At 45.5% G+C, this 22,028-nt stretch overlaps 1 protein-coding gene across 1 annotated transcript; it reads left to right on the forward strand.

Annotated features, from left to right (window-relative positions):
* Positions 1-637: 637 nt before the first annotated feature.
* LOC124009308 (caytaxin-like) lies at positions 638-21,464 on the forward strand. The gene is made up of 9 exons (XM_046320972.1): positions 638-1,094; positions 12,249-12,378; positions 18,444-18,499; positions 18,830-19,066; positions 19,265-19,423; positions 19,541-19,643; positions 20,169-20,300; positions 20,501-20,587; positions 21,362-21,464. The coding sequence occupies exons 2-9, from the start codon at positions 12,290-12,292 to the stop codon at positions 21,462-21,464; spliced, it is 966 nt and encodes a 321-aa protein (XP_046176928.1). The 5' UTR covers positions 638-1,094; positions 12,249-12,289.
* The last annotated feature ends 564 nt before the right edge of the window (positions 21,465-22,028 follow it).

Below are 22,028 nucleotides of genomic sequence, written 5' to 3' on the forward strand. Positions count from 1 at the left end.
GAGGAGGGCAGAGAGAGAGAGATGCTGTTGCCACGGAAGAGTGTGGATAAAGAATCATCCATCTTTAACAGCTTGTGAGGGATAAACGTATATGAAAACCTAGGGACGTAGGCAGGAATAAATGCTCATAGAAGACAAAACCAACCAGATCATACTACCACAGGCTGTGTATTATAACTCCAGTCGATCAGATTCACACAGACAAAATACGAAGAAGAGAGAGAGAGAAGAAGAATATGTGGGAATCAGGCAGGTGAGATGACATTTTCACACAGCGTCCACAGCCATGATGTCATCACAGCGAGATTAGACAGCCTGCCTGGGTGTTACAGCTGAGGACGGTGTGTGTGTGTGTGCGTGTGTGTGTGTGTATGTGGGCCACAGATGGATCATCACAACACAACCTGGGTTACATGGAGAGTAATGTTTATTCCCACCACAACTGGACAAGATGAGAAACTGTTGTTTTAGGAGTAGGGAGCTCTGATGAACAGAACAGAACAGAGGTGTATGTTTCTACCATATGTAACAGAATAACTTTATGTCCGTCCCCTCGCCCCGGGCGCGAACCAGGGACCCTCTGCACACATCAACAACAGTCACCATCGAAGCATCGTTACCCATCGCTCCACAAAAGCTGCGGCCCTTGCAGAGCAAGGGGAACTACTACTTCAAGGTCTCAGAGCAAGTGACGTAACCGATTGAAACGCTATTTAGCGCATACCGCTAACTAAGCTAGCCGTTTCACATCCGTTACACATATACTGTAGTTCTTACCCAACCACTCCCACCAGGGAGCACCACATCTGGTCCACAGGGAGCCATTCTCTGCCTGCAGCTGTCCCAAACTGGAGCTGAGGTGAACAGGGTTGGAGCGGTGTCACCCAGGGCTGGAGCCTGGACCAGAGCCCCTGGTTGGCACACATAGCATGCTACACCTGACCTCACCTGGTCTCATCGCCTAGCATTACCTGTGGATTGTCCTGGGCTTCCCTGACTACGGGGAGGAGGAAGAGGAAGTCACTGCCTTACAGAAGAAGAACAACAGAGACATTCAGAGTCAGCTACAGGAGACAGAGAACTTCCTGTTGAATGTGAGTGTTCTGTACTCTACTGTGTTCTGCTAGCCTGAGTGCCAATCTGTTTGTATTATCATGCTAACTCCCTGCCACTCATTGTCATGTCCAGGTTTGATTTGACAATGACAGCAATGGAGTTGGCAAGAGCACAGACTATGTTTCAACTATGTTTCGACTACTGTATATGAGGCCAATGACAATATACTGTCATTACTGTCTTTTTTTTTACCTCAGTTAGTGACGTCCTTCCTTAGAGTGTTCAGAATGATGATGATGATGATGATGATGATGATGATGATGATGATGATGATGATGACGTACTTTGGACCAATGATTCTATTCCTGAGCCCATTCTATATCAATCAGCTGACCTTTCATGCATCGTTACATGCAGCTAATCTGGTTCAAATTGCAGAGACAATGTCTTTTTCTATTCATCAACCAGAGTTAGGATCGCTGACATGGAGTATGACGCAGAGTCAGCATCTCAAACGGCACCCTATTCCCTAGTTAGTGCACTGCTTTTGACCCGGGCCCATTGGAGACGCACGCTTAGTTCCAGATTGTTCAGAATAATTCTACAGCTCTCTCACACTCCACCTCTCACATGTCACTTATCCTACTGTCTGATTAGATACAGTCACACATCACGCAGCTTTTTGTATGGGCATGGGACCATGTGCCTGCCCCATAGCTAAAGAGGAAAAAAGTCAGGACATTTAAATGATGCATTGCATACACTCTCAATAGAGGCATTGATAATATGATCAGACTGTACTGAACAACCAGACTGTATGGGTGTATGTGGCTACATCTTCATGCCATTCTGATGACGCAGACACTCAATAGGTACATTGATGATAGTATTAGAATGTGCAACCAACAGGGTATGTAGGGAATAGGGAATAGGGAATAGGGAATAGGGTGCCATTTGAGATGCTGACGCTGCGTCACTGCGGTCAAAAGCAGTGCACTAACTAGGGAATAGGGTGCCGTTTGAGATGCTGACGCTGCGTCACTGCGGTCAAAAGCAGTGCACTAACTAGGGAATAGGGTGCCATTTGAGATGCTGACGCTGCGTCACTGCGGTCAAAAGCAGTGCACTAACTAGGGAATAGGGTGCCATTTGAGACTCTAGCAGTGGACATGTTCATGTCAACAGGTCATACCTCTGACTCTGTAGTGTCAATGTCTGCAGGCCATATGAACTGCTGCTACTGTTGGGCCGCTGAGCCAATGACATCACTGCAGACAGATCAGAACAGACGGACAGAACAGAGAGCACAGAGAGCACAGAGAGCACAGAGAGCACAGAGTGCTCACACAGTAATCTCCTGCTGTAGAGTTTCAACTGATATGTTCAGAAGTGCACTGCATTGCCACCAACCCCCTCTATGCTGCTACAGGATTATTGGGGAAACAATTGTTTATATTGGAGGTGGAGTGTCTGCGACTCTCTTTATTTTTTTATAGTTTTATAGTTTATTCGCCGTTAGTCAGCAACTCCACACAAAATCATTTTCCTGGCGTGTCGTCAGCTCATGTTTTTTATTCTACTATATTAGAGGTGACAGCCTATTACTTTAACAACGCAACATTCAAATCAACAGAGGACAATAAGGACTCCCAGCATTGTGTTGAATGCAGACAGACATACGAAACAACAATAAGGACTCCCAGCATTGTGTTGAATGCAGACAGACATACGACACAACAATAAGGACTCCCAGCATTGTGTTGAATGCAGACAGACATACGACACAACAATAAGGACTCCCAGCATTGTGTTGAATGCAGACAGACATACGACACAACAATAAGGACTCCCAGCATTATGTTGAATGCAGACAGACATACGAAACAACAATAAGGACTCCCAGCATTGTGTTGAATGCAGACAGACATACGAAACAACAATAAGGACTCCCAGCATTGTGTTGAATGCAGACAGACATACGAAACAACAATAAGGACTCCCAGCATTGTGTTGAATGCAGACAGACATACGAAACAACAATAAGGACTCCCAGCATTGTGTTGAATGCAGACAGACATACGAAACAACAATAAGGACTCCCAGCATTGTGTTGAATGCAGACAGACATACGAAACAACAATAAGGACTCCCAGCATTGTGTTGAATGCAGACAGACATACGAAACAACAATAAGGACTCCCAGCATTGTGTTGAATGCAGACAGACATACGAAACAACAATAAGGACTCCCAGCATTATGTTGAATGCAGACAGACATACGAAACAACAATAAGGACTCCCAGCATTATGTTGAATGCAGACAGACATACGACACAACACATAGATGTTATTATTGTGCATAAAGATCCAGTTGTACAACGATGGCTACAACTTGCAACGTGTAAACATTTAATCCGTTAATTGATTGTGATGACATCATAGTTCCAGTCCAGTGCTGGCCTTGTGGCCCGGAGGCAGACTGGTCATTTTAGTCCCCATTAGGGTTACGGATGAACCCCATTTGCTGATTTCACACATGGGTTCCCTCTACTCTGTATCAGGGCTACAACATATCAGTGCCTTGTCTCTACTCTGTATCAGGGCTACAACATATCAGTGCCTTGTCTCTACTCTGTATCAGGGCTACAGCATATCAGTGCCTTGTCTCTACTCTGTATCAGGGCTACAACATATCAGTGCCTTGTCTCTACTCTGTATCAGGGCTACAACATATCAGTGCCTTGTCTCTACTCTGTATCAGGGCTACAACATATCAGTGCCTTGTCTCTACTCTGTATCAGGGCTACAACATATCAGTGCCTTGTCTCTACTCTGTATCAGGGCTACAACATATCAGTGCCTTGTCTCTACTCTGTATCAGGGCTACAACATATCAGTGCCTTGTCTCTACTCTGTATCAGGGCTACAGCATATCAGTGCCTTGTCTCTACTCTGTATCAGGGCTACAACATATCAGTGCCTTGTCTCTACTCTGTATCAGGGCTACAACATATCAGTGCCTTGTCTCTACTCTGTATCAGGGCTACAACATATCAGTGCCTTGTCTCTACTCTGTATCAGGGCTACAACATATCAGTGCCTTGTCTCTACTCTGTATCAGGGCTACAACATATCAGTGCCTTGTCTCTACTCTGTATCAGGGCTACAACATATCAGTGCCTTGTCTCTACTCTGTATCAGGGCTACAGCGTATCAGTGCCTTGTCTCTACTCTGTATCAGGGCTACAACATATCAGTGCCTTGTCTCTACTCTGTATCAGGGCTACAACATATCAGTGCCTTGTCTCTACTCTGTATCAGGGCTACAACATATCAGTGCCTTGTCTCTACTCTGTATCAGGGCTACAACATATCAGTGCCTTGTCTCTACTCTGTATCAGGGCTACAACATATCAGTGCCTTGTCTCTACTCTGTATCAGGGCTACAACATATCAGTGCCTTGTCTCTACTCTGTATCAGGGCTACAGCATATCAGTGCCTTGTCTCTACTCTGTATCAGGGCTACAACATATCAGTGCCTTGTCTCTACTCTGTATCAGGGCTACAACATATCAGTGCCTTGTCTCTACTCTGTATCAGGGCTACAACATATCAGTGCCTTGTCTCTACTCTGTATCAGGGCTACAACATATCAGTGCCTTGTCTCTACTCTGTATCAGGGCTACAACATATCAGTGCCTTGTCTCTACTCTGTATCAGGGCTACAACATATCAGTGCCTTGTCTCTACTCTGTATCAGGGCTACAACATATCAGTGCCTTGTCTCTACTCTGTATCAGGGCTACAACATATCAGTGCCTTGTCTCTACTCTGTATCAGGGCTACAACATATCAGTGCCTTGTCTCTACTCTGTATCAGGGCTACAACATATCAGTGCCTTATCTCTACTCTATATCAGGGCTACAACATATCAGTGCCTTGTCTCTACTCTGTATCAGGGCTACAGCATATCAGTGCCTTGTCTCTACTCTGTATCAGGGCTACAACATATCAGTGCCTTGTCTCTACTCTGTATCAGGGCTACAACATATCAGTGCCTTGTCTCTACTCTGTATCAGGGCTACAGCATATCAGTGCCTTGTCTCTACTCTGTATCAGGGCTACAACATATCAGTGCCTTGTCTCTACTCTGTATCAGGGCTACAACATATCAGTGCCTTGTCTCTACTCTGTATCAGGGCTACAACATATCAGTGCCTTGTCTCTACTCTGTATCAGGGCTACAACATATCAGTGCCTTGTCTCTACTCTGTATCAGGGCTACAACATATCAGTGCCTTGTCTCTACTCTGTATCAGGGCTACAACATATCAGTGCCTTGTCTCTACTCTGTATCAGGGCTACAACATATCAGTGCCTTGTCTCTACTCTGTATCAGGGCTACAACATATCAGTGCCTTGTCTCTACTCTGTATCAGGGCTACAACATATCAGTGCCTTATCTCTACTCTGTATCAGGGCTACAACATATCAGTGCCTTGTTTCTAGTCTATATCAGGGCTACAGCATATCAGTGCCTTGTCTCTACTCTGTATCAGGGCTACAACATATCAGTGTCTTATCTCTACTCTGTAACAGGGTTACAGCATATCAGTGTCTTGTCTCTATTCTATATCAGGGCTACAACATATCAGTGCCTTATCTGTGTCCCAAATGGCAGTGTTGGTAGGGCACGGCACTTAGAGCCCCAGTGTTGTGGGTTCTATTCCCATGGGTGACCACTGCGAACAAGTACGGGAATGAATATACTCACTGCTGTAGGTCGCTCTGCATAAGAGCGTCTGCTAAATGACTCAAATGTATGATGTAGTGCCCCACTTTTGACCAGGGTGTCACGGCCTGACCATAGAGAGCTCTTGTTTCTCTATGGTGTAGTAGGTCAGGGCGTGACAAGGGTGTGTTCTAGTTAAACATTTCTATGTTGGTGTCTTGGTTTGGTCCTCAATTAGAGGCAGCTGGTAATCGTTGCCTCTAATTGGGGATCATATTTAAGTAGCTATTTTTCCCACCTGTGTTTGTGGGATATTATTTTGTTTTCATGTCATGTGGTGTTCGTTTACGCGCTTTACTTTTATGTTCCATTTTTTGAGCGCGTTTGTTTCATGTAGTGCTCTCGTTTTTGGAACTATAATAAAAGTGTTCCTGTTCATTGTATCTGCTCTCCTGCACTTGACTTCGCCTCCAATACACCGTGACAGAATATCCCACCAAACCAGGACCAAGCAGCGTTTTCACCAGGTGAAGGAGTGGGAAGAAGTGATGGGTGGATCTGAGACCCTTCCTTGGCGGCAGACGGAAGGTAATGATGGAGGACAGCGACGATGCCGGGGTTCGCGGCCACAGAAAGCCCAAGGACAAACCCAATATTTGGGGGGGGCACAAGGGGTGGCCGGTCGAGCCGAGGAGAGTGCCAGAGCCTGAATGGCAAACTCTGGAGGAGCGTGTCGTCAGACAACGTTCACAGAAACCCCAAGATCTTTTGGGGGGGCACATGGAGCTGGCGGCTGAGCCGCGGGGAGAGCCAGAGACTGTCAGGGAGGCAATGGAGAAGTTGGGAGAGAGAGATGAGAGAGATGTTGTGCCAAGTGTGTTCTGCTCAACATTCGACCAGAAGATCCAATTAGCAGTCTGGTGAACCCTGTGTTGGCTCCGGACATCTGGCCTCCAGTGTGCCTCCCCAGTCCGGTACGTCCTGTGCCTGCTCCTCGCACTCGCCCTGAAGTGTGTGTCCCCACTCCGGTGCGTCCTGTGCCGGCTCCACGCATCAGGCCTCCAGTGCGCCTCCCCAGTCCGGTGCGTCCTGTGCCTGCTCCTCGCACTCGCTCTGAAGTGTGTGTCCCCAGTCCAGAACCTCCTGCGACGGTTAACGGTCCGGATCCTCCTGTGACTGTCCACGGTCCGGAACCTCCTGCGACGGTCAATGGTCCGGAACCTCCAGCGATGGTCCACGGTCCGGAACCTCCAGCGACGGTCCACGGTCCGGAACCTCCTGCGACGGTCAATGGTCCGGAACCTCCTGTGACGGTCAACGGTCCGGAACCTCCTGCGACGGTCAACGGTCGGACCGTCCGGAACCTCCAGTGACGGTCCACGGTCGGACCGTCCGGAACCTCCAACGACGGTCCATAGTCCAGAACCTCCAGTGACGGTTGGAAGAGGAGAGAGTAGCGGGGAGAGAGAGGAAGGTTGGGACGGCGAAGATACCATCCGAGTAGGGGCAGTGTGGGAGGTGTTGGATGAGAGCGAGAGGGAAAAGGATACAAGGTCCGGAACCTTGGAGCTGTCCAGTCCAGCTCCAAGGCCGGAGCCTTCCTCTGCGCCGATATCCAGTCCAGGCACGGTGTCCAGTCCTGCTCCAAGGCCGGAGCCTTACTCTGTGCCGATATCCAGTCCAGGCACGGAGTCCAGTCCAGCTCCAAGGCCGGAGCCTTCCTCTGCGCCGATATTCAGTCCAGGCATGGTGTCCTGTCCCACTCCAGGGCAGGAGCCTTCCTCGGCACCAATGCCCAGTCCAGGTACGTCGTTTTTCCCACCTGTGTTTGTGGGATATTATTTTGTGTTTGTGCATGTGCACCACGTAGTCACGTTTCGTTGTTCATTTATTGTTTTGTTTGAAGTTTCACTTGATATTATGTAGCAGGCGAAACCCCAAGAACAAACCATTCAGATGTGTTTTTTTGAGGTCACTCTCTTTTCAATGGGTTTTCATTGGGAATCCAGATTTCTAAGGGACTTGCTTGCAGTTCCTACCGCTTCCACAGCATGTCACCAGTCATTAGAAATTGGTTGAGGTTATTCCTTTGTGTAATGAAGAAGTACGGCCATCTTGAATGAGGGTCACTTTATGTGTACTGTTTGATAGAGGCCCATGACCAAGCATGCTTCAGTTTGTTTTCTTCCTGTATTGAACACAGATCCTCCCGTCTTCAATTTTATTGATTATTTACTTTAAAAAATAACTAAAGTTGTATTACAAAAGTAGTTTGAAATGTTTTGGCAAAGTTTACAGATAACTTTTGAGATATTTTGTAGTCAAGTTGCGCAAGTTGGAACCGGTGTTTTTCTGGATCAATCGTGCCAAATAAATTGATATTTTGGATATATATGGACAGAATTAATTGAACAAAAGGACCATTTGTGATGTTTATGGGACATATTGGAGTGCCAACAGAAGAAGCTCGTCAAAGGTAATGCATGATTTATATTTTAATTTCTGCGTTTTGTGTCGCGCCTGCAGGGTTGAAATGTCTTCTCTCTTTTGTTTATGGAGGTGCTATCCTCGGATAATAGCATCGTTTGCTTTTGCCGAAAAGCCTTTTTGAAATCTGACATGTTGGCTGGTTTTACAACACGTGTAGCTTTAATTTGCTATCTTACGTGTGATTTAATGAAAGTTGGATTTTTATAGGAATTGATTTGAATTTGGCGCTATGCATTCTCTCTGGCTTTTGGCCAGGTGGGACGTTACCGTATTTTTCAAATGTAACCTTTTATTTAACTAGGCAAGTCAGTTAAGAACAAATTCTTATTTACAATGACGGTCTACTCTTTGCCAAACCTGGACAACGCTGGGCCAATTGTGCACCGCCCTATGGGACTCCCAATCACGGCCGGATGTGATACAGCCTGGATTCGAACCTGGGACTGTAGTAACGCCTCTTGCAATGAGATGCAGTGCCTTAGAGCTCTGGTCAAATGTAGTGCACTATATAGGGAATAGGGTGGCGTTTGGGACAAACAATATGAACAGTAGAGATTGATTCTATGGGCAATATGTACAGTATAGATTGACTCTATAGGCAATATGAACAGTAGAGATTGATTCTATGGGCAATATGTACAGTATAGATTGATTCCATAGGCAATATGCACAGTAGAGATTGATTCCATAGGCAATATGTACAGTATAGATTGATTCCATTGGCAATATGTACAGTATAGATTGATTCCATTGGCAATATGTACAGTATAGATTGATTCCATTGGCAATATGTACAGTATAATACTGTTCTAAATGTATTTATATGGGGTCTCCTCCCTGAAACATTATGTCACAGACCTGATGTTCTGTCCACACATAACAACCCTCGGCTGAGCACAGGGCTTCACCAACATTACATCACTGTGCACCCTGTCAGTACATAGACTATGTTGTACTGTACTGAATGAAGATTGAACCACAGCTTATTGTGACTTGATTACATGATCTATTAAATAAAGGTAGACTGAAGCTCAGAGGGTAACCCCTCTTACACAACCCAAATGATGTGGTTCCCTTCCCAGTGCACTTGTTTTTACCAGGGCCCATAGAGCTCTGGTCAAAAGTAGTGCACTATGTAGTGTCTCTGGTACCGAACTCTGTTCAATGACAAGGACAGTTTGTTTTGTCCAGAAGGACCTGTGAGTTGTTCTATTCGAAGAGGACATTATCATTGTAATATCCTTGCCCTAAGCACAATGTGAAGGGTCACATCATGAGTTGATTCTGGTTTTTAGTCTCTGATTATTTTTATCATATTTTATATCATCCTTAGATGTTATATGTGTTTGTCATCTTCCCACAGGGTATGGAAATGACTAGCTCTCGTCCCCGGGCCTTCCTGTGCAGTCCTACTTAGTGGAGCGATGTGCACTAACTCCCTAGACTAGAGTTAGGAAATGACTAGCTCTCGTCCCGGGCCTTCCTGTGCAGTCCTACTTAGTGGAGCGATGTGCACTAACTCCCTAGACTAGAGTTAGGAAATGACTAGCTCTCGTCCCCGGGCCTTCCTGTGCAGTCCTACTTAGTGGAGCGATGTGCACTAACTCCCTAGACTAGAGTTAGGAAATGACTAGCTCTCGTCCCCGGGCCTTCCTGTGCAGTCCTACTTAGTGGAGCGATGTGCACTAACTCCCTAGACTAGAGTTAGGAAATGACTAGCTCTCGTCCCCGGGCCTTCCTGTGCAGTCCTACTTAGTGGAGCGATGTGCACTAACTCCCTAGACTAGAGTTAGGAAATGACTAGCTCTCGTCCCCGGGCCTTCCTGTGCAGTCCTACTTAGTGGAGCGATGTGCACTAACTCCCTAGACTAGAGTTAGGAAATGACTAGCTCTCGTCCCCGGGCCTTCCTGTGCAGTCCTACTTAGTGGAGCGATGTGTACTAACTCCCTAGACTAGAGTTAGGAAATGACTAGCTCTCGTCCCCGGGCCTTCCTGTGCAGTCCTACTTAGTGGAGCAATGTGTACTAACTCCCTAGACTAGAGTTAGGAAATGACTAGCTCTCGTCCCCGGGCCTTCCTGTGCAGTCCTACTTAGTGGAGCGATGTGCACTAACTCCCTAGACTAGAGTTAGGAAATGACTAGCTCTCGTCCCCGGGCCTTCCTGTGCAGTCCTACTTAGTGGAGCGATGTGCACTAACCCCCTAGACTAGAGTTAGGAAATGACTCGTTTTTAGTTTCTCTTTGAACCCATTGCCACCACATTGTTTATTATCTCTCTCTCTCTGTCTCTCTGTGTGTCTCTCTGTGTGTCTCTCTGTGTGTCTCTCTGTGTCTCTCTCTGTGTCTCTCTCTGTGTCTCTCTCTGTGTCTCTCTCTGTGTCTCTCTCTGTGTCTCTCTCTGTGTCTCTCTCTGTGTCTCTCTCTGTGTGTCTTGGAAATAAGTAAAAACTTGTGCTTACCAGCCTTGCCAATATCACTTGTGTTTATTAAGCTTACCAGCCTTGCCAATATCACTTGTGTTTATTAAGCTTACCAGCCTTGCCAATATCACTTGTGTTTATTAAGTTTACCAGCCTTGCCAATATCACTTGTGTTTATTAAGCTTACCAGCCTTGCCAATATCACTTGTGTTTATTAAGTTTACCAGCCTTGCCAATATCACTTGTGTTTATTAAGCTTACCAGCCTTGCCAATATCACTTGTGTTTATTAAGTTTACCAGCCTTGCCAATATCACTTGTGTTTATTAAGTTTACCAGCCTTGCCAATATCACTTGTGTTTATTAAGTTTACCAGCCTTGCCAATATCACTTGTGTTTATTAAGTTTGTGCCAATATCACTTGTGTTTATTAAGTTTACCAGCCTTGCCAATATCACTTGTGTTTATTAAGCTTACCAGCCTTGCCAATATCACTTGTGTTTATTAAGCTTACCAGCCTTGCCAATATCACTTGTGTTTATTAAGCTTACCAGCCTTGCCAATATCACTTGTGTTTATTAAGCTTACCAGCCTTGCCAATATCCCTTGTGTTTATTAAGTTTACTAGCCTTGCCAATATCACTTGTGTTTATTAAGCTTACCAGCCTTGCCAATATCCCTTGTGTTTATTAAGTTTACCAGCCTTGCCAATATCACTTGTGTTTATTAAGTTTACTAGCCTTGCCAATATCCCTTGTGTTTATTAAGTTTACCAGCCTTGCCAATATCACTTGTGTTTATTAAGTTTACCAGCCTTGCCAATATCACTTGTGTTTATTAAGTTTACCTGTCACGTCCTTTATTTCCTTTGTTTTGTATTCACTATTTAGTATGGTCAGGGCGTGAGTTGGGGTGTGCAGTCTATGTTTGATTTTCTATGATTTGGGTATTTCTATGTTTCAGCCGAGTATGGTTCTCAATCAGAGGCAGGTGTCATTAGTTGTCTCTGATTGAGAATCATACTTAGGTGGCCTGGGTTGCACTGTTTGTTTGTGGGTGATTGTCTATGTTAGTTGCTTGTGTCAGCACAGTCCTTACGATAGCTTGACAGTCTTTATTTGTTTATTGTTTTTGTATTCAGTGTTCAGTTCTTTCTTTTATTAAATATTCAACATGAACACATACCACGCCGCATTTTGGTCCTCTGATCCTTCTCGCCTCTCCTCTTCAGATGAAGAGGAGGAAGATTGTGACATTACCAGCCTTGCCAATGTCACTTGTGTTTATTAAGTTTATACCAGCCTTGCCAATATCACTTGTGTTTATTAAGTTTACCCGTCGGCCTCACAGCCTTCGTCAGAGCTTCTCTCGGACAGTGACTCCAGCCCCGAGTGAACACGTTGGTTATCATTTCTATCTCTGTGTGTCTGACTGACAGTGACTCAGTTAGCACCTTGGTTAGGAGCAATTGTGTCTCTCTGTGTCTCTCTGACAGTGACTCGAAGAATGTTTGAGTGAACATGTTGTTTATAATCTCTCTCTGAAAGTGACCCTAGGGCCCAGGCTGGTCCTGCTCCCTGATTGGAGGATGGGAACGGCAGAGGTCATGACAGAGGTCACGGCACGCATGGACAGCATGGAGGTCAAGGATGAGTGGCAGGACGAAGACTTCCCCAGGTAGAGGAGCCTAGCGATTTATGAGGAAACGATCAGAGCAGGGTTTGAACCAGTAACCGTGTGTTTATTGAGCGAGTGCCCTACAACCTACTCAATAAAAGGCTGGGTCTCTTGGCAGAGGCAACTAACCTACATACAGTGTGGCTAGATTGGCACACCTCAGTATTTTCACATTCTGTTTGAATACTAAAACATTTAATAAAAGATCATAACAACGAGGAGGCAGTTCATTAGTCATTTTTTATTTGACCTTTATTTAACCAGGCAAGTCAGTTAAGAACAAATTCTTATTTTCAATGACTGCCTAGGAACAGTGGGTTAACTGCCTGTTCAGGGGCAGAACGACAGATTTGTACCTTGTCAGCTCGGGGATTTGAACTTGCAACCTTCCAGTTACTATTCCAACACTCTAACCACTAGGCTACCCTGCCGCCTCTACACTCTAACCACTAGGCTACCCTGCCACCTCTACACTCTAACCACTAGGCTACCCTGCCGCCTCTACACTCTAACCACTAGGCTACCCTGCCGCCTCTACACTCTAACCACTAGGCTACCCTGCCGCCACTACACTTTAACCACTAGGCTACCCTGCCACCTCTACACTCTAACCACTAGGCTACCCTGCAGCCCCTACACTCTAACCACTAGGCTACCCTGCAGCCCCTACACTCTAACCACTAGGCTACCCTGCCGCCCCTACACTCTAACCACTAGGCTACCCTGCCGCCTCTACACTCTAACCACAAGGCTACCCTGCCGCTCCTACACTCTAACCACTAGGCTACCCTGCCGCCCCTACACTCTAACCACTAGGCTACCCTGCCGCCTCTACATTCTAGCCACTAGGCTACCCTGCCGCCCCTACACTCTAACCACTAGGCTACCCTGCCGCCCCTACACTCTAACCACTAGGCTACCCTGCCGCCCCTACACTCTAACCACTAGGCTACCCTGCCGCCTATACACTCTAACCACTAGGCTACCCTGCCGTCTCTACACTCTAACCACTAGGCTACCCTGCCGCCTCTACACTCTAACCACTAGGCTACCCTGCCGCCCCTACACTCTAACCACTAGGCTACCCTGCCGCCCCTACACTCTAACCACTAGGCTACCCTGCCGCCCCTACACTCTAACCACTAGGCTACCCTGCCGCCTCTACACTCTAACCACTAGGCTACCCTGCCGCCCCTACACTCTAACCACTAGGCTACTCTGCCGCCTCTACACTCTAACCACTAGGCTACCCTGCCGTCTCTACACTCTAACCACTAGGCTACCCTGCCGCCTCTACACTCTAACCACTAGGCTACCCTGCCACCTCTACACTCTAACCACTAGGCTACCCTGCCACCTCTACATTCTAACCACTAGTCTACCCTGCTGCCCCAAATACTGAGTTTGTTTTCTGTTTAGTTCTATTGAGACGATTTATAATGTTTGATTTCATGTCATTGGGTTCAACTCTCAACCTCAAATTGATAAATTATAAAACAGTACTGTAAATACAGTTATTACAATGAAGGTAAGTGATTAGCATGAGCATAGATGTTGGGTAGTACTACATTGACATACAGTGCCTTGGGAATGAATTCACACCCCTTAACTTTTTCCACATTGTGTTGTGTTACAGTCTGAATTTAACATGGATTGAACTGAGATTTTTCACTGCCTACACAAAATACCCCATAATGTCAAAAGTGTATTTATGTTTTTTATTTATTTATTGTTTACAAATTAATAACAAATAAAAAGCTGAAATGTCTTGAGTCAATAAGTATTCACACCCCTTTGTTACGGCAAGCTTAAATAAGTTCAGGTGTAAATATGTGCTGAACAAGTCACATAATAATAATAATAATAATAATAATAATAATAATAATAATAATAATAATAATAATAATAATAATAAATAACATAATAAGTTGCATGGACTTACTCCTTGTGCAATAATTTTGTTTAACATGATTTTGGAATGGCTACCTCATCTCTGTACCCCACACTTACAAATATCTGTAAGGTCCCTCATCTCTGTACCCCATACTTACAAATATCTGTAAGGTCCCTCATCTCTGTACCCCATACTTACAAATATCTGTAAGGTCCCTCATCTCTGTACCCCACACTTACAAATATCTGTAAGGTCCCTCATCTCTGTACCCCACACTTACAAATATCTGTAAGGTCCCTCATTCAAGCAATGCATTTCAAACACAGATTCAACCACAAAGACCATTGTGTGTAGATGAGTGATTTTTTTTTTCAAAATATTTTGGAATCCATTTTGAATTCGCCCTGTAATACAACAAACTGTGGAATTAGGTCAAGGGGTGTGAATACTTTCTGAAGCAGTACATATGGAGGCTACACATTCAGCTCGGACTCTCACAACTTGAAACTGATTCATCATAAAACAGACCTGTGTTACAACGGTATATAATTACACATCAGTATGTACAGTAGACATGGGTCAGGTGTTCTGGCACATGTCCTGAACCAGGGGGGAAAACAATGGGTAGCAGGTGCTTATATAGTCCTTCAGGTCACTCATTACATCATCAGATTACATCATCAGATTACATCATCAGATTACATCATCAGATTACATCATCAGATTACATCATCAGATTACATCATCAGTTTACATCATCAGATTACATCATCAGATTACATCAGTTTACATCATCAGATTACATCATCAGATTACATCAGTTTACATCATCAGATTACATCAGTTTACATCATCAGTTTACATCATCAGATTACATCATCAGATTACATCAGTTTACATCATCAGTTTACATCATCAGATTACATCATCAGATTACATCATCAGATTACATCATCAGTTTACATCATCAGATTACATCATCAGATTACATCATCAGATTACATCATCAGTTATTCACCTCAGGGTTACGCTGGGGAAACAAATGTTTTTTTTTTGAAACGTGACTAATAAAAACCATACACCCTTGAATCTTGAGGGTTGTGTGCAGTAGACGTGAAACGTAGGAACCATTTTGAAACACTGATTGTCTTGGATGCAGGATGTAGTGCTCAATAAGGATTGGAATATGGGCGCAGTTTAAACTCAAGACAAGCTCATAAATCGCATATTTGAATTTGTTGGGGTAATATCTCAGGTTATATCTGCAACAGACAATATCACATTACATTGTACACTGCTTTCCCTGATTTTGACTAACTCACTAAACTTAACTAAGTCTGGGATTGGTAGAGGAGTAGTTAAATGAAGCTCTGGGATGGGTAGAGAAGTAGTGAGGGGAAGCTATTGGATGGGTAGAGAAGTAGTGAGAGGAAGCTATTGGATGGGTAGAGGAGTAGTGAGAGGAAGCTATTGGATGGGTAGAGGAGTAGTGAGAGGAAGCTATTGGAGTAGTGAGAGGAAGCTCTGGGATGGGTAGAGGAGTAGTGAGAGGAAGCTCTGGGATGAGTAGTGAGAGGAAGCTCTGGGATGGGTAGAGAAGTAGTGAGAGGAAGCTCTGGGATGGGTAGAGAAGTAGTGAGAGGAAGCTATTGGATGGGTAGAGAAGTAGTGAGAGGAAGCTATTGGATGGGTAGAGGAGTAGTGAGAGGAAGCTATTGGATGGGTAGAGGAGTAGTGAGAGGAAGCTATTGGATGGGTAGAGGAGTAGTGAGAGGAAGCTATTGGATGGGTAGAGGAGTAGTGAGAGGAAGCTATTGGATGGGTAGAGGAGTAGTGAGAGGAAGCTATTGGATGGGTAGAGGAGTAGTGAGAGGAAGCTATTGGATGGGTAGAGGAGTAGTGAGAGGAAGCTATTGGAGGAGTAGTGAGAGGAAGCTCTGGGATGGGTAGAGGAGTAGTGAGAGGAAGCTATTGGATGGGTAGAGGAGTAGTGAGAGGAAGCTATTGGATGGGTAGAGGAGTAGTGAGAGGAAGCTATTGGATGGGTAGAGGAGTAGTGAGAGGAAGCTATTGGAGTAGTGAGAGGAAGCTCTGGGATGGGTAGAGGAGTAGTGAGAGGAAGCTCTGGGATGAGTAGTGAGAGGAAGCTCTGGGATGGGTAGAGAAGTAGTGAGAGGAAGCTCTGGGATGGGTAGAGAAGTAGTGAGAGGAAGCTATTGGATGGGTAGAGAAGTAGTGAGAGGAAGCTATTGGATGGGTAGAGGAGTAGTGAGAGGAAGCTATTGGATGGGTAGAGGAGTAGTGAGAGGAAGCTATTGGATGGGTAGAGGAGTAGTGAGAGGAAGCTATTGGATGGGTAGAGGAGTAGTGAGAGGAAGCTATTGGATGGGTAGAGGAGTAGTGAGAGGAAGCTATTGGATGGGTAGAGGAGTAGTGAGAGGAAGCTATTGGATGGGTAGAGGAGTAGTGAGAGGAAGCTATTGGAGGAGTAGTGAGAGGAAGCTCTGGGATGGGTAGAGGAGTAGTGAGAGGAAGCTATTGGATGGGTAGAGGAGTAGTGAGAGGAAGCTATTGGATGGGTAGAGGAGTAGTGAGAGGAAGCTATTGGAGGAGTAGTGAGAGGAAGCTCTGGGATGGGTAGAGGAGTAGTGAGAGGAAGCTCTGGGATGAGTAGTGAGAGGAAGCTCTGGGATGGGTAGAGAAGTAGTGAGAGGAAGCTCTGGGATGGGTAGAGAAGTAGTGAGAGGAAGCTATTGGATGGGTAGAGAAGTAGTGAGAGGAAGCTCTGGGATGGGTAGAGGAGTAGTGAGAGGAAGCTCTGGGATGGGTAGAGGAGTAGTGAGAGGAAGCTATTGGATGGGTAGAGGAGTAGTGAGAGGAAGCTATTGGATGGGTAGAGGAGTAGTGAGAGGAAGCTCTGGGATTGGTAGAGGAGTAGTGAGAGGAAGCTATTGGATGGGTAGAGAAGTAGTGAGAGGAAGCTATTGGATGGGTAGAGGAGTAGTGAGAGGAAGCTATTGGATGGGTAGAGAAGTAGTGAGAGGAAGCTATTGGATGGGTAGAGAAGTAGTGATTATAATGTTCAGAGTGTAATGAGGCAGGGCCGGACTGGGACCAGAAATCGGCCCTGACATTTCTAACACACCTGCACATTTTTTTCCTTGGTGATCCAATTATTAGTCAGAAAATTCTAATTTTTCACAGAAAACCCAAGTTAGACAGGCCCATTGGGCTAAAAATGGACCAGCACATCTGACATTTGCCTGAAATGCCAGATTGCCAGTCTGCCCCTGGTAGGAGGCCCAAGGGTCTACTTGACATTCACTTTGGTTTTGTGTTTTCCTATTGTTATATTTCTGAGCTGCAGCTAAACCCCATGTACACTATTATGATACAGCTAAGCCCCATGTACACTATTATGATACAGCTAAGCCCCATGTACACTATTATGATACAGCTAAGCCCCATGTACACTAGTATGGGGCATCTAAGCCCAATGTACACTAGTATGGGGCATCTAAGCCCAATGTACACTAGTATGGGGCATCTAAGCCCAATGTACACTAGTATGGGGCATCTAAGCCCAATGTACACTATTATTTTTACTATTATCTCCTCATCTCACTCCTTGGTAATTCAGTAGACTTATCACACCCAAATAAGTCATCTTTATGGTAACCAGAGACTGTGGAGGGGTTAGGGTGTAGAGTTAAGGGTTGGGGATTCGGAAAGGGGGGGGGGAGTGGAGAAACTGGAATCTAGCCATCCACCACAGGAGGTTGGTGGCACCTTAACTGGGGAGGACAGGCACGTGGTAACGGCTGGAGAGGAATGGTATCAAATGGATGCTATTCCATTGGCTCCGTTCCAGGTATTATTATGAGCCGTCCTCCCCTCAGCAGCCTCCACTGCCGTCCACCCTCTTATTTCTTCCTGTGTTAACAGTCGGATTCTCTTGTTATAATGTCAGGGGGAGACATGGTACACAATAACTGTGGTTGAGTTCTCTGACTCAAGACATCCCACTGTTTCTATCTATAGAGAACAATAGTCTATCTCCAAAATACCAAGGCGCTGAACTCAGGAGTGTATTATTACCAGTGACAATCATTTTCTAAAACAATTATTATAACGTCTTGGCAAACCTCTCTGTCTCTGTGGTCCCTACCAGGCCTCTACCAGAAGATGGAGACATGGAGGACAGGGGGCTCACTGACAACACGACAAGTAAGTAGAGCAAAAGTTTATTTTCTCCAGTCCAACAATTCAAACATTTCTGCCAGTAAAATGTGCATAGTGATAAACTGTCCTCTCCTCTCCTTTCCTAACCTTTCCTCTTGTTTCCTTTCCTCTCCTTTCCTCCCCTCTTGTTTCCTCTCCTTTCCTTTCCTCTTTTCTTCCCCCCCTCTTATCTCCTCTTGTCTCATCTCCTCATCTCCTCTCCCCCCACTCCTCCCCTCCTCTCTTCACCTCTCCTCCCTCCTCTCTTCTCCTCTCCTCTCCTCCCCCCTCACCTCCTTTCTTCACCCTCGCCGCCCCTTCTGTCTCCTCTACTAGCTCCCCCTAACACCCTGAATGTTGCTGTTTGGGGTGAGTCGTCGGCCCTGCATAAGCGCCGTACGCTGGTAGCTCCAGACATGAACATGTCATTGGACCAGAGCGAAGGTTCCGTCCTGTCAGATGACTTCTTAGGTAACCCTGACGACCTGGATGTCAACGTGGACGACATGGACACGCCCGACGACAACGACTCCTTGGAGTTTATCACCAACGGCAACGACCTGGAGTGGGAAGGTCAGACAGGGGTCACATGGTCTGTGGGGGAAGGGAACAAGACGTGAAGTATAACTAGGATATACAATATACACAATTAGCACATCATTTTGAGATAAAGCAAGACAAGTGAGTAACTTTCAATTTTATGTTCTCTGATGAAACTAAGATGCAAGTATATTGAGAGGATGACCAGCATCCACACCTCGTGGTTTTCAGACGACACTCCTATAGTGAGTTCCAAGGGTCTGCCTGGAGGCCAGACAGAGGAGGAGGAGGAGGCAGGCAGACTGTGGAGGACAGTGATCATAGGAGATCAGGAACAGAGGATAGACATGGCTGTCATCAGACCATACCTGAGGGTGGTCACACATGGAGGTTGGTGTCAGGGGATGGAGGTTAGGTTGGGGGGGGGTGACGATGACAATATGTGTGTGTGTGTGTTCCGAATCGAGTAAATGATTCCGCCTCTCACTCTCTCTCTCTCTCTCTCAGGTTACTACGGTGAGGGTCTGAATGCCATCATAGTGTTTGCGGCGTGTTACCTGCCAGAGAGCAGCTGTGAGGACTACACTTACATCATGGAGAACCTCTTCCTGTAAGAACCCACACCACGTTGTGTTGTGTGTGTTTTCCCTCGGGAATGTGTATTTAATATGAGTTGTGTGTATATTTTCCCCCACACACATTATTGAATTATGACTATAACACATTTCATACAATTATATGGTTTCAGGGTAGCATACTTTAGTCATTATCTTAAACATACACATTATTCTATCAGTTTTCCCTCAGTAATGTGTATTTAATATGAGTTGTGTGTCTGTTTTCCCTCAGGAATGTGTGTTTAATATGAGTTGTGTGTATGTTTTCTCTCAGGAATGTGTATTTAATATGATTTGTGTGTTTTTTCCCTCAGGAATGTGTATTTAATATGAGTTGTGTATGTGTTTTCCCTCAAATGCGCATTTACTAATTCAGGGTGGAATACTTTAGTCATTATCTTAAAAATACAAATGATTCTATTAGTTTTCCCTCAGTAATGTGTATTTAATATGAGTTGTGTATGTTTTCCCTCAGTAATGTGTATTTAATATGACTTGTGTGTTTGTTTTCTCGTCAGCTATGTGATCAGTAGCCTGGAGTTGTTAGTGGCTGAGGACTACATGATTATCTATCTGAACGGAGCTACGCCTCGCAGGAGGATGCCTGGTATCAGCTGGCTAAAGAGGTGCTACCACACCATCAACAGGAGGTAAATTACAATTTACGGAATGGACCTTTAAATGTTGTGTCAGGTTAATTGTGTTTATGGTGTGTTTATTATTGTGTAATGTCATGATTATAATGTGCTTATAGATGTGTAATGTCCTGATTATAATGTGCTTATAGATGTGTAACCTATGCTGTATGAACATACAGTTAATGTAAATGGTATTTTAATGTCCTCTGCAGGTTGAAGAAGAATCTGAAGTGGCTGGTCATTGCTCACCCATCCTGGTTCATCCGTACAATCCTGGCCATCTCCAGACCCTTCATCAGGTAAGACCCCTCATTATCATCATCATCACTGCACCTGGGGAGGGCATGGGAGCCGGGAGGAGCAGCCTCAGGTTTCAGAGAGAGGAGCAGCCTCAGGACTCAGAGAGAGGAGCCTCAGGACTCAGAGGGGCAGCCTCAGGACTCAGAGGAGCAGCCTCAGGACTCAGTGGGAGGAGCAACCTCGAGACTCAGACGGAGGGCATGGGAGCAGGGAGGAGGGAGGTGCAGTTTCGGGACTCAGACGGAGAAGCAGCCTCAGGACTAAGTGGGAGTAGCAGCCTTAGGACTCAGAGAGAGGAGCAGCCTCAGGACTCAGAGAGAGGAGCAGCCTCAGGACTCAGAGAGAGGAGCAGCCTCAGGACTCAGAGAGAGGAGCAGCCTCAGGACTCAGAGAGAGGAGCAGCCTCAGGACTCAGAGAGGAGCAGCCTCAGGACTCAGAGAGAGGAGCAGCCTCAGGATTAAGTGGGAGTAGCAGCCTCAGGACTCAGAGAGAGGAGCAGCCTCAGGACTCAGTGGGAGTAGCAGCCTCAGGACTCAGAGAGAGGAGCAGCCTCAGGACTCAGGAGGAGCAGCCTCAGGACTCAGGAGGAGCAGCCTCAGGAATCTAAAGAAACATTAGAGAAAACAATGTTAAAGTGGTTCTAATTTGACATAACTGGTATCGCATTTGACCCAATTATGCAAGATTTTAGTTCTAGCTTCCGAGATGAATGTGATTCAGACTATAAAAATCTCTCTTCCTCTCTCCATCCATCTGTCTCTCTCTGCTGCAGTGTGAAGTTCCTGGATAAGATCCGCTATGTTCACACATTGGATGAGTTGAGCCAGCTGATTCCTATGGACCACATACAGATCCCAGAATGTGTCCTGCAGTAAGTCCCCATTGCCACCAGGGGTCACCGATGAGGCACCTTGTTTAGCCTGCTCACCTTACAGGAGACGCAGCTAAGCTATGGAGTGTGTGCTATGTATATCACAGGAAGTTGGTGGCACCTTAATTTGGGAGGACGGGCTCGTGGTAATGGCTAGAGTGGAATCAGTGGAATGATATCAAATGCATCAATTCCAGTTGCACCATTGCAGACGTTATTATGAGTGATCCACCCATCAGCAGCCTCCTGTTATGTATATGTACAGAATGAGTACATGTATGTGGGTCTATATGGCTGTGTTTAGGCAGGCAGCCTTATTCCACTAATCAGATCAGTATCTTTTGCCAGTAATTGGGCAAAAGATCAGAATAGGGCTGCCTGAGTAAAAGCAACATAAGAGAGCTTTGAATATAAGGGTCTAAATCAGTGATCCCTCTCATAATCAGGTTGCAAAGATGGTTAGCTGCCAGGAATATAAAATTAAACTAGTTTTTTCTGAGGTAAAAAACAACAACATTACACTCACACTAGTTGTATTTATTTCCAGATGTGATGACCAGAAGATGAT

The sequence above is a fragment of the Oncorhynchus gorbuscha genome, linkage group LG22, assembly GCF_021184085.1.
Source record: "Oncorhynchus gorbuscha isolate QuinsamMale2020 ecotype Even-year linkage group LG22, OgorEven_v1.0, whole genome shotgun sequence".
NCBI lineage: Eukaryota > Metazoa > Chordata > Actinopteri > Salmoniformes > Salmonidae > Oncorhynchus > Oncorhynchus gorbuscha.

Coding starts and splice junctions, on each gene's coding strand:
- LOC124009308 (XM_046320972.1), top strand. CDS start 12,290: ATGGGAACGGCAGAGGTCATGACAGAGGTCACGGCACGCATGGACAGC. Junction 12,379..18,443: donor CAGGACGAAGACTTCCCCAG/GTAGAGGAGCCT, acceptor GGTCCCTACCAG/GCCTCTACCAGAAGATGGAG. Junction 19,424..19,540: donor GAGGGTGGTCACACATGGAG/GTTGGTGTCAGG, acceptor TCTCTCTCTCAG/GTTACTACGGTGAGGGTCTG.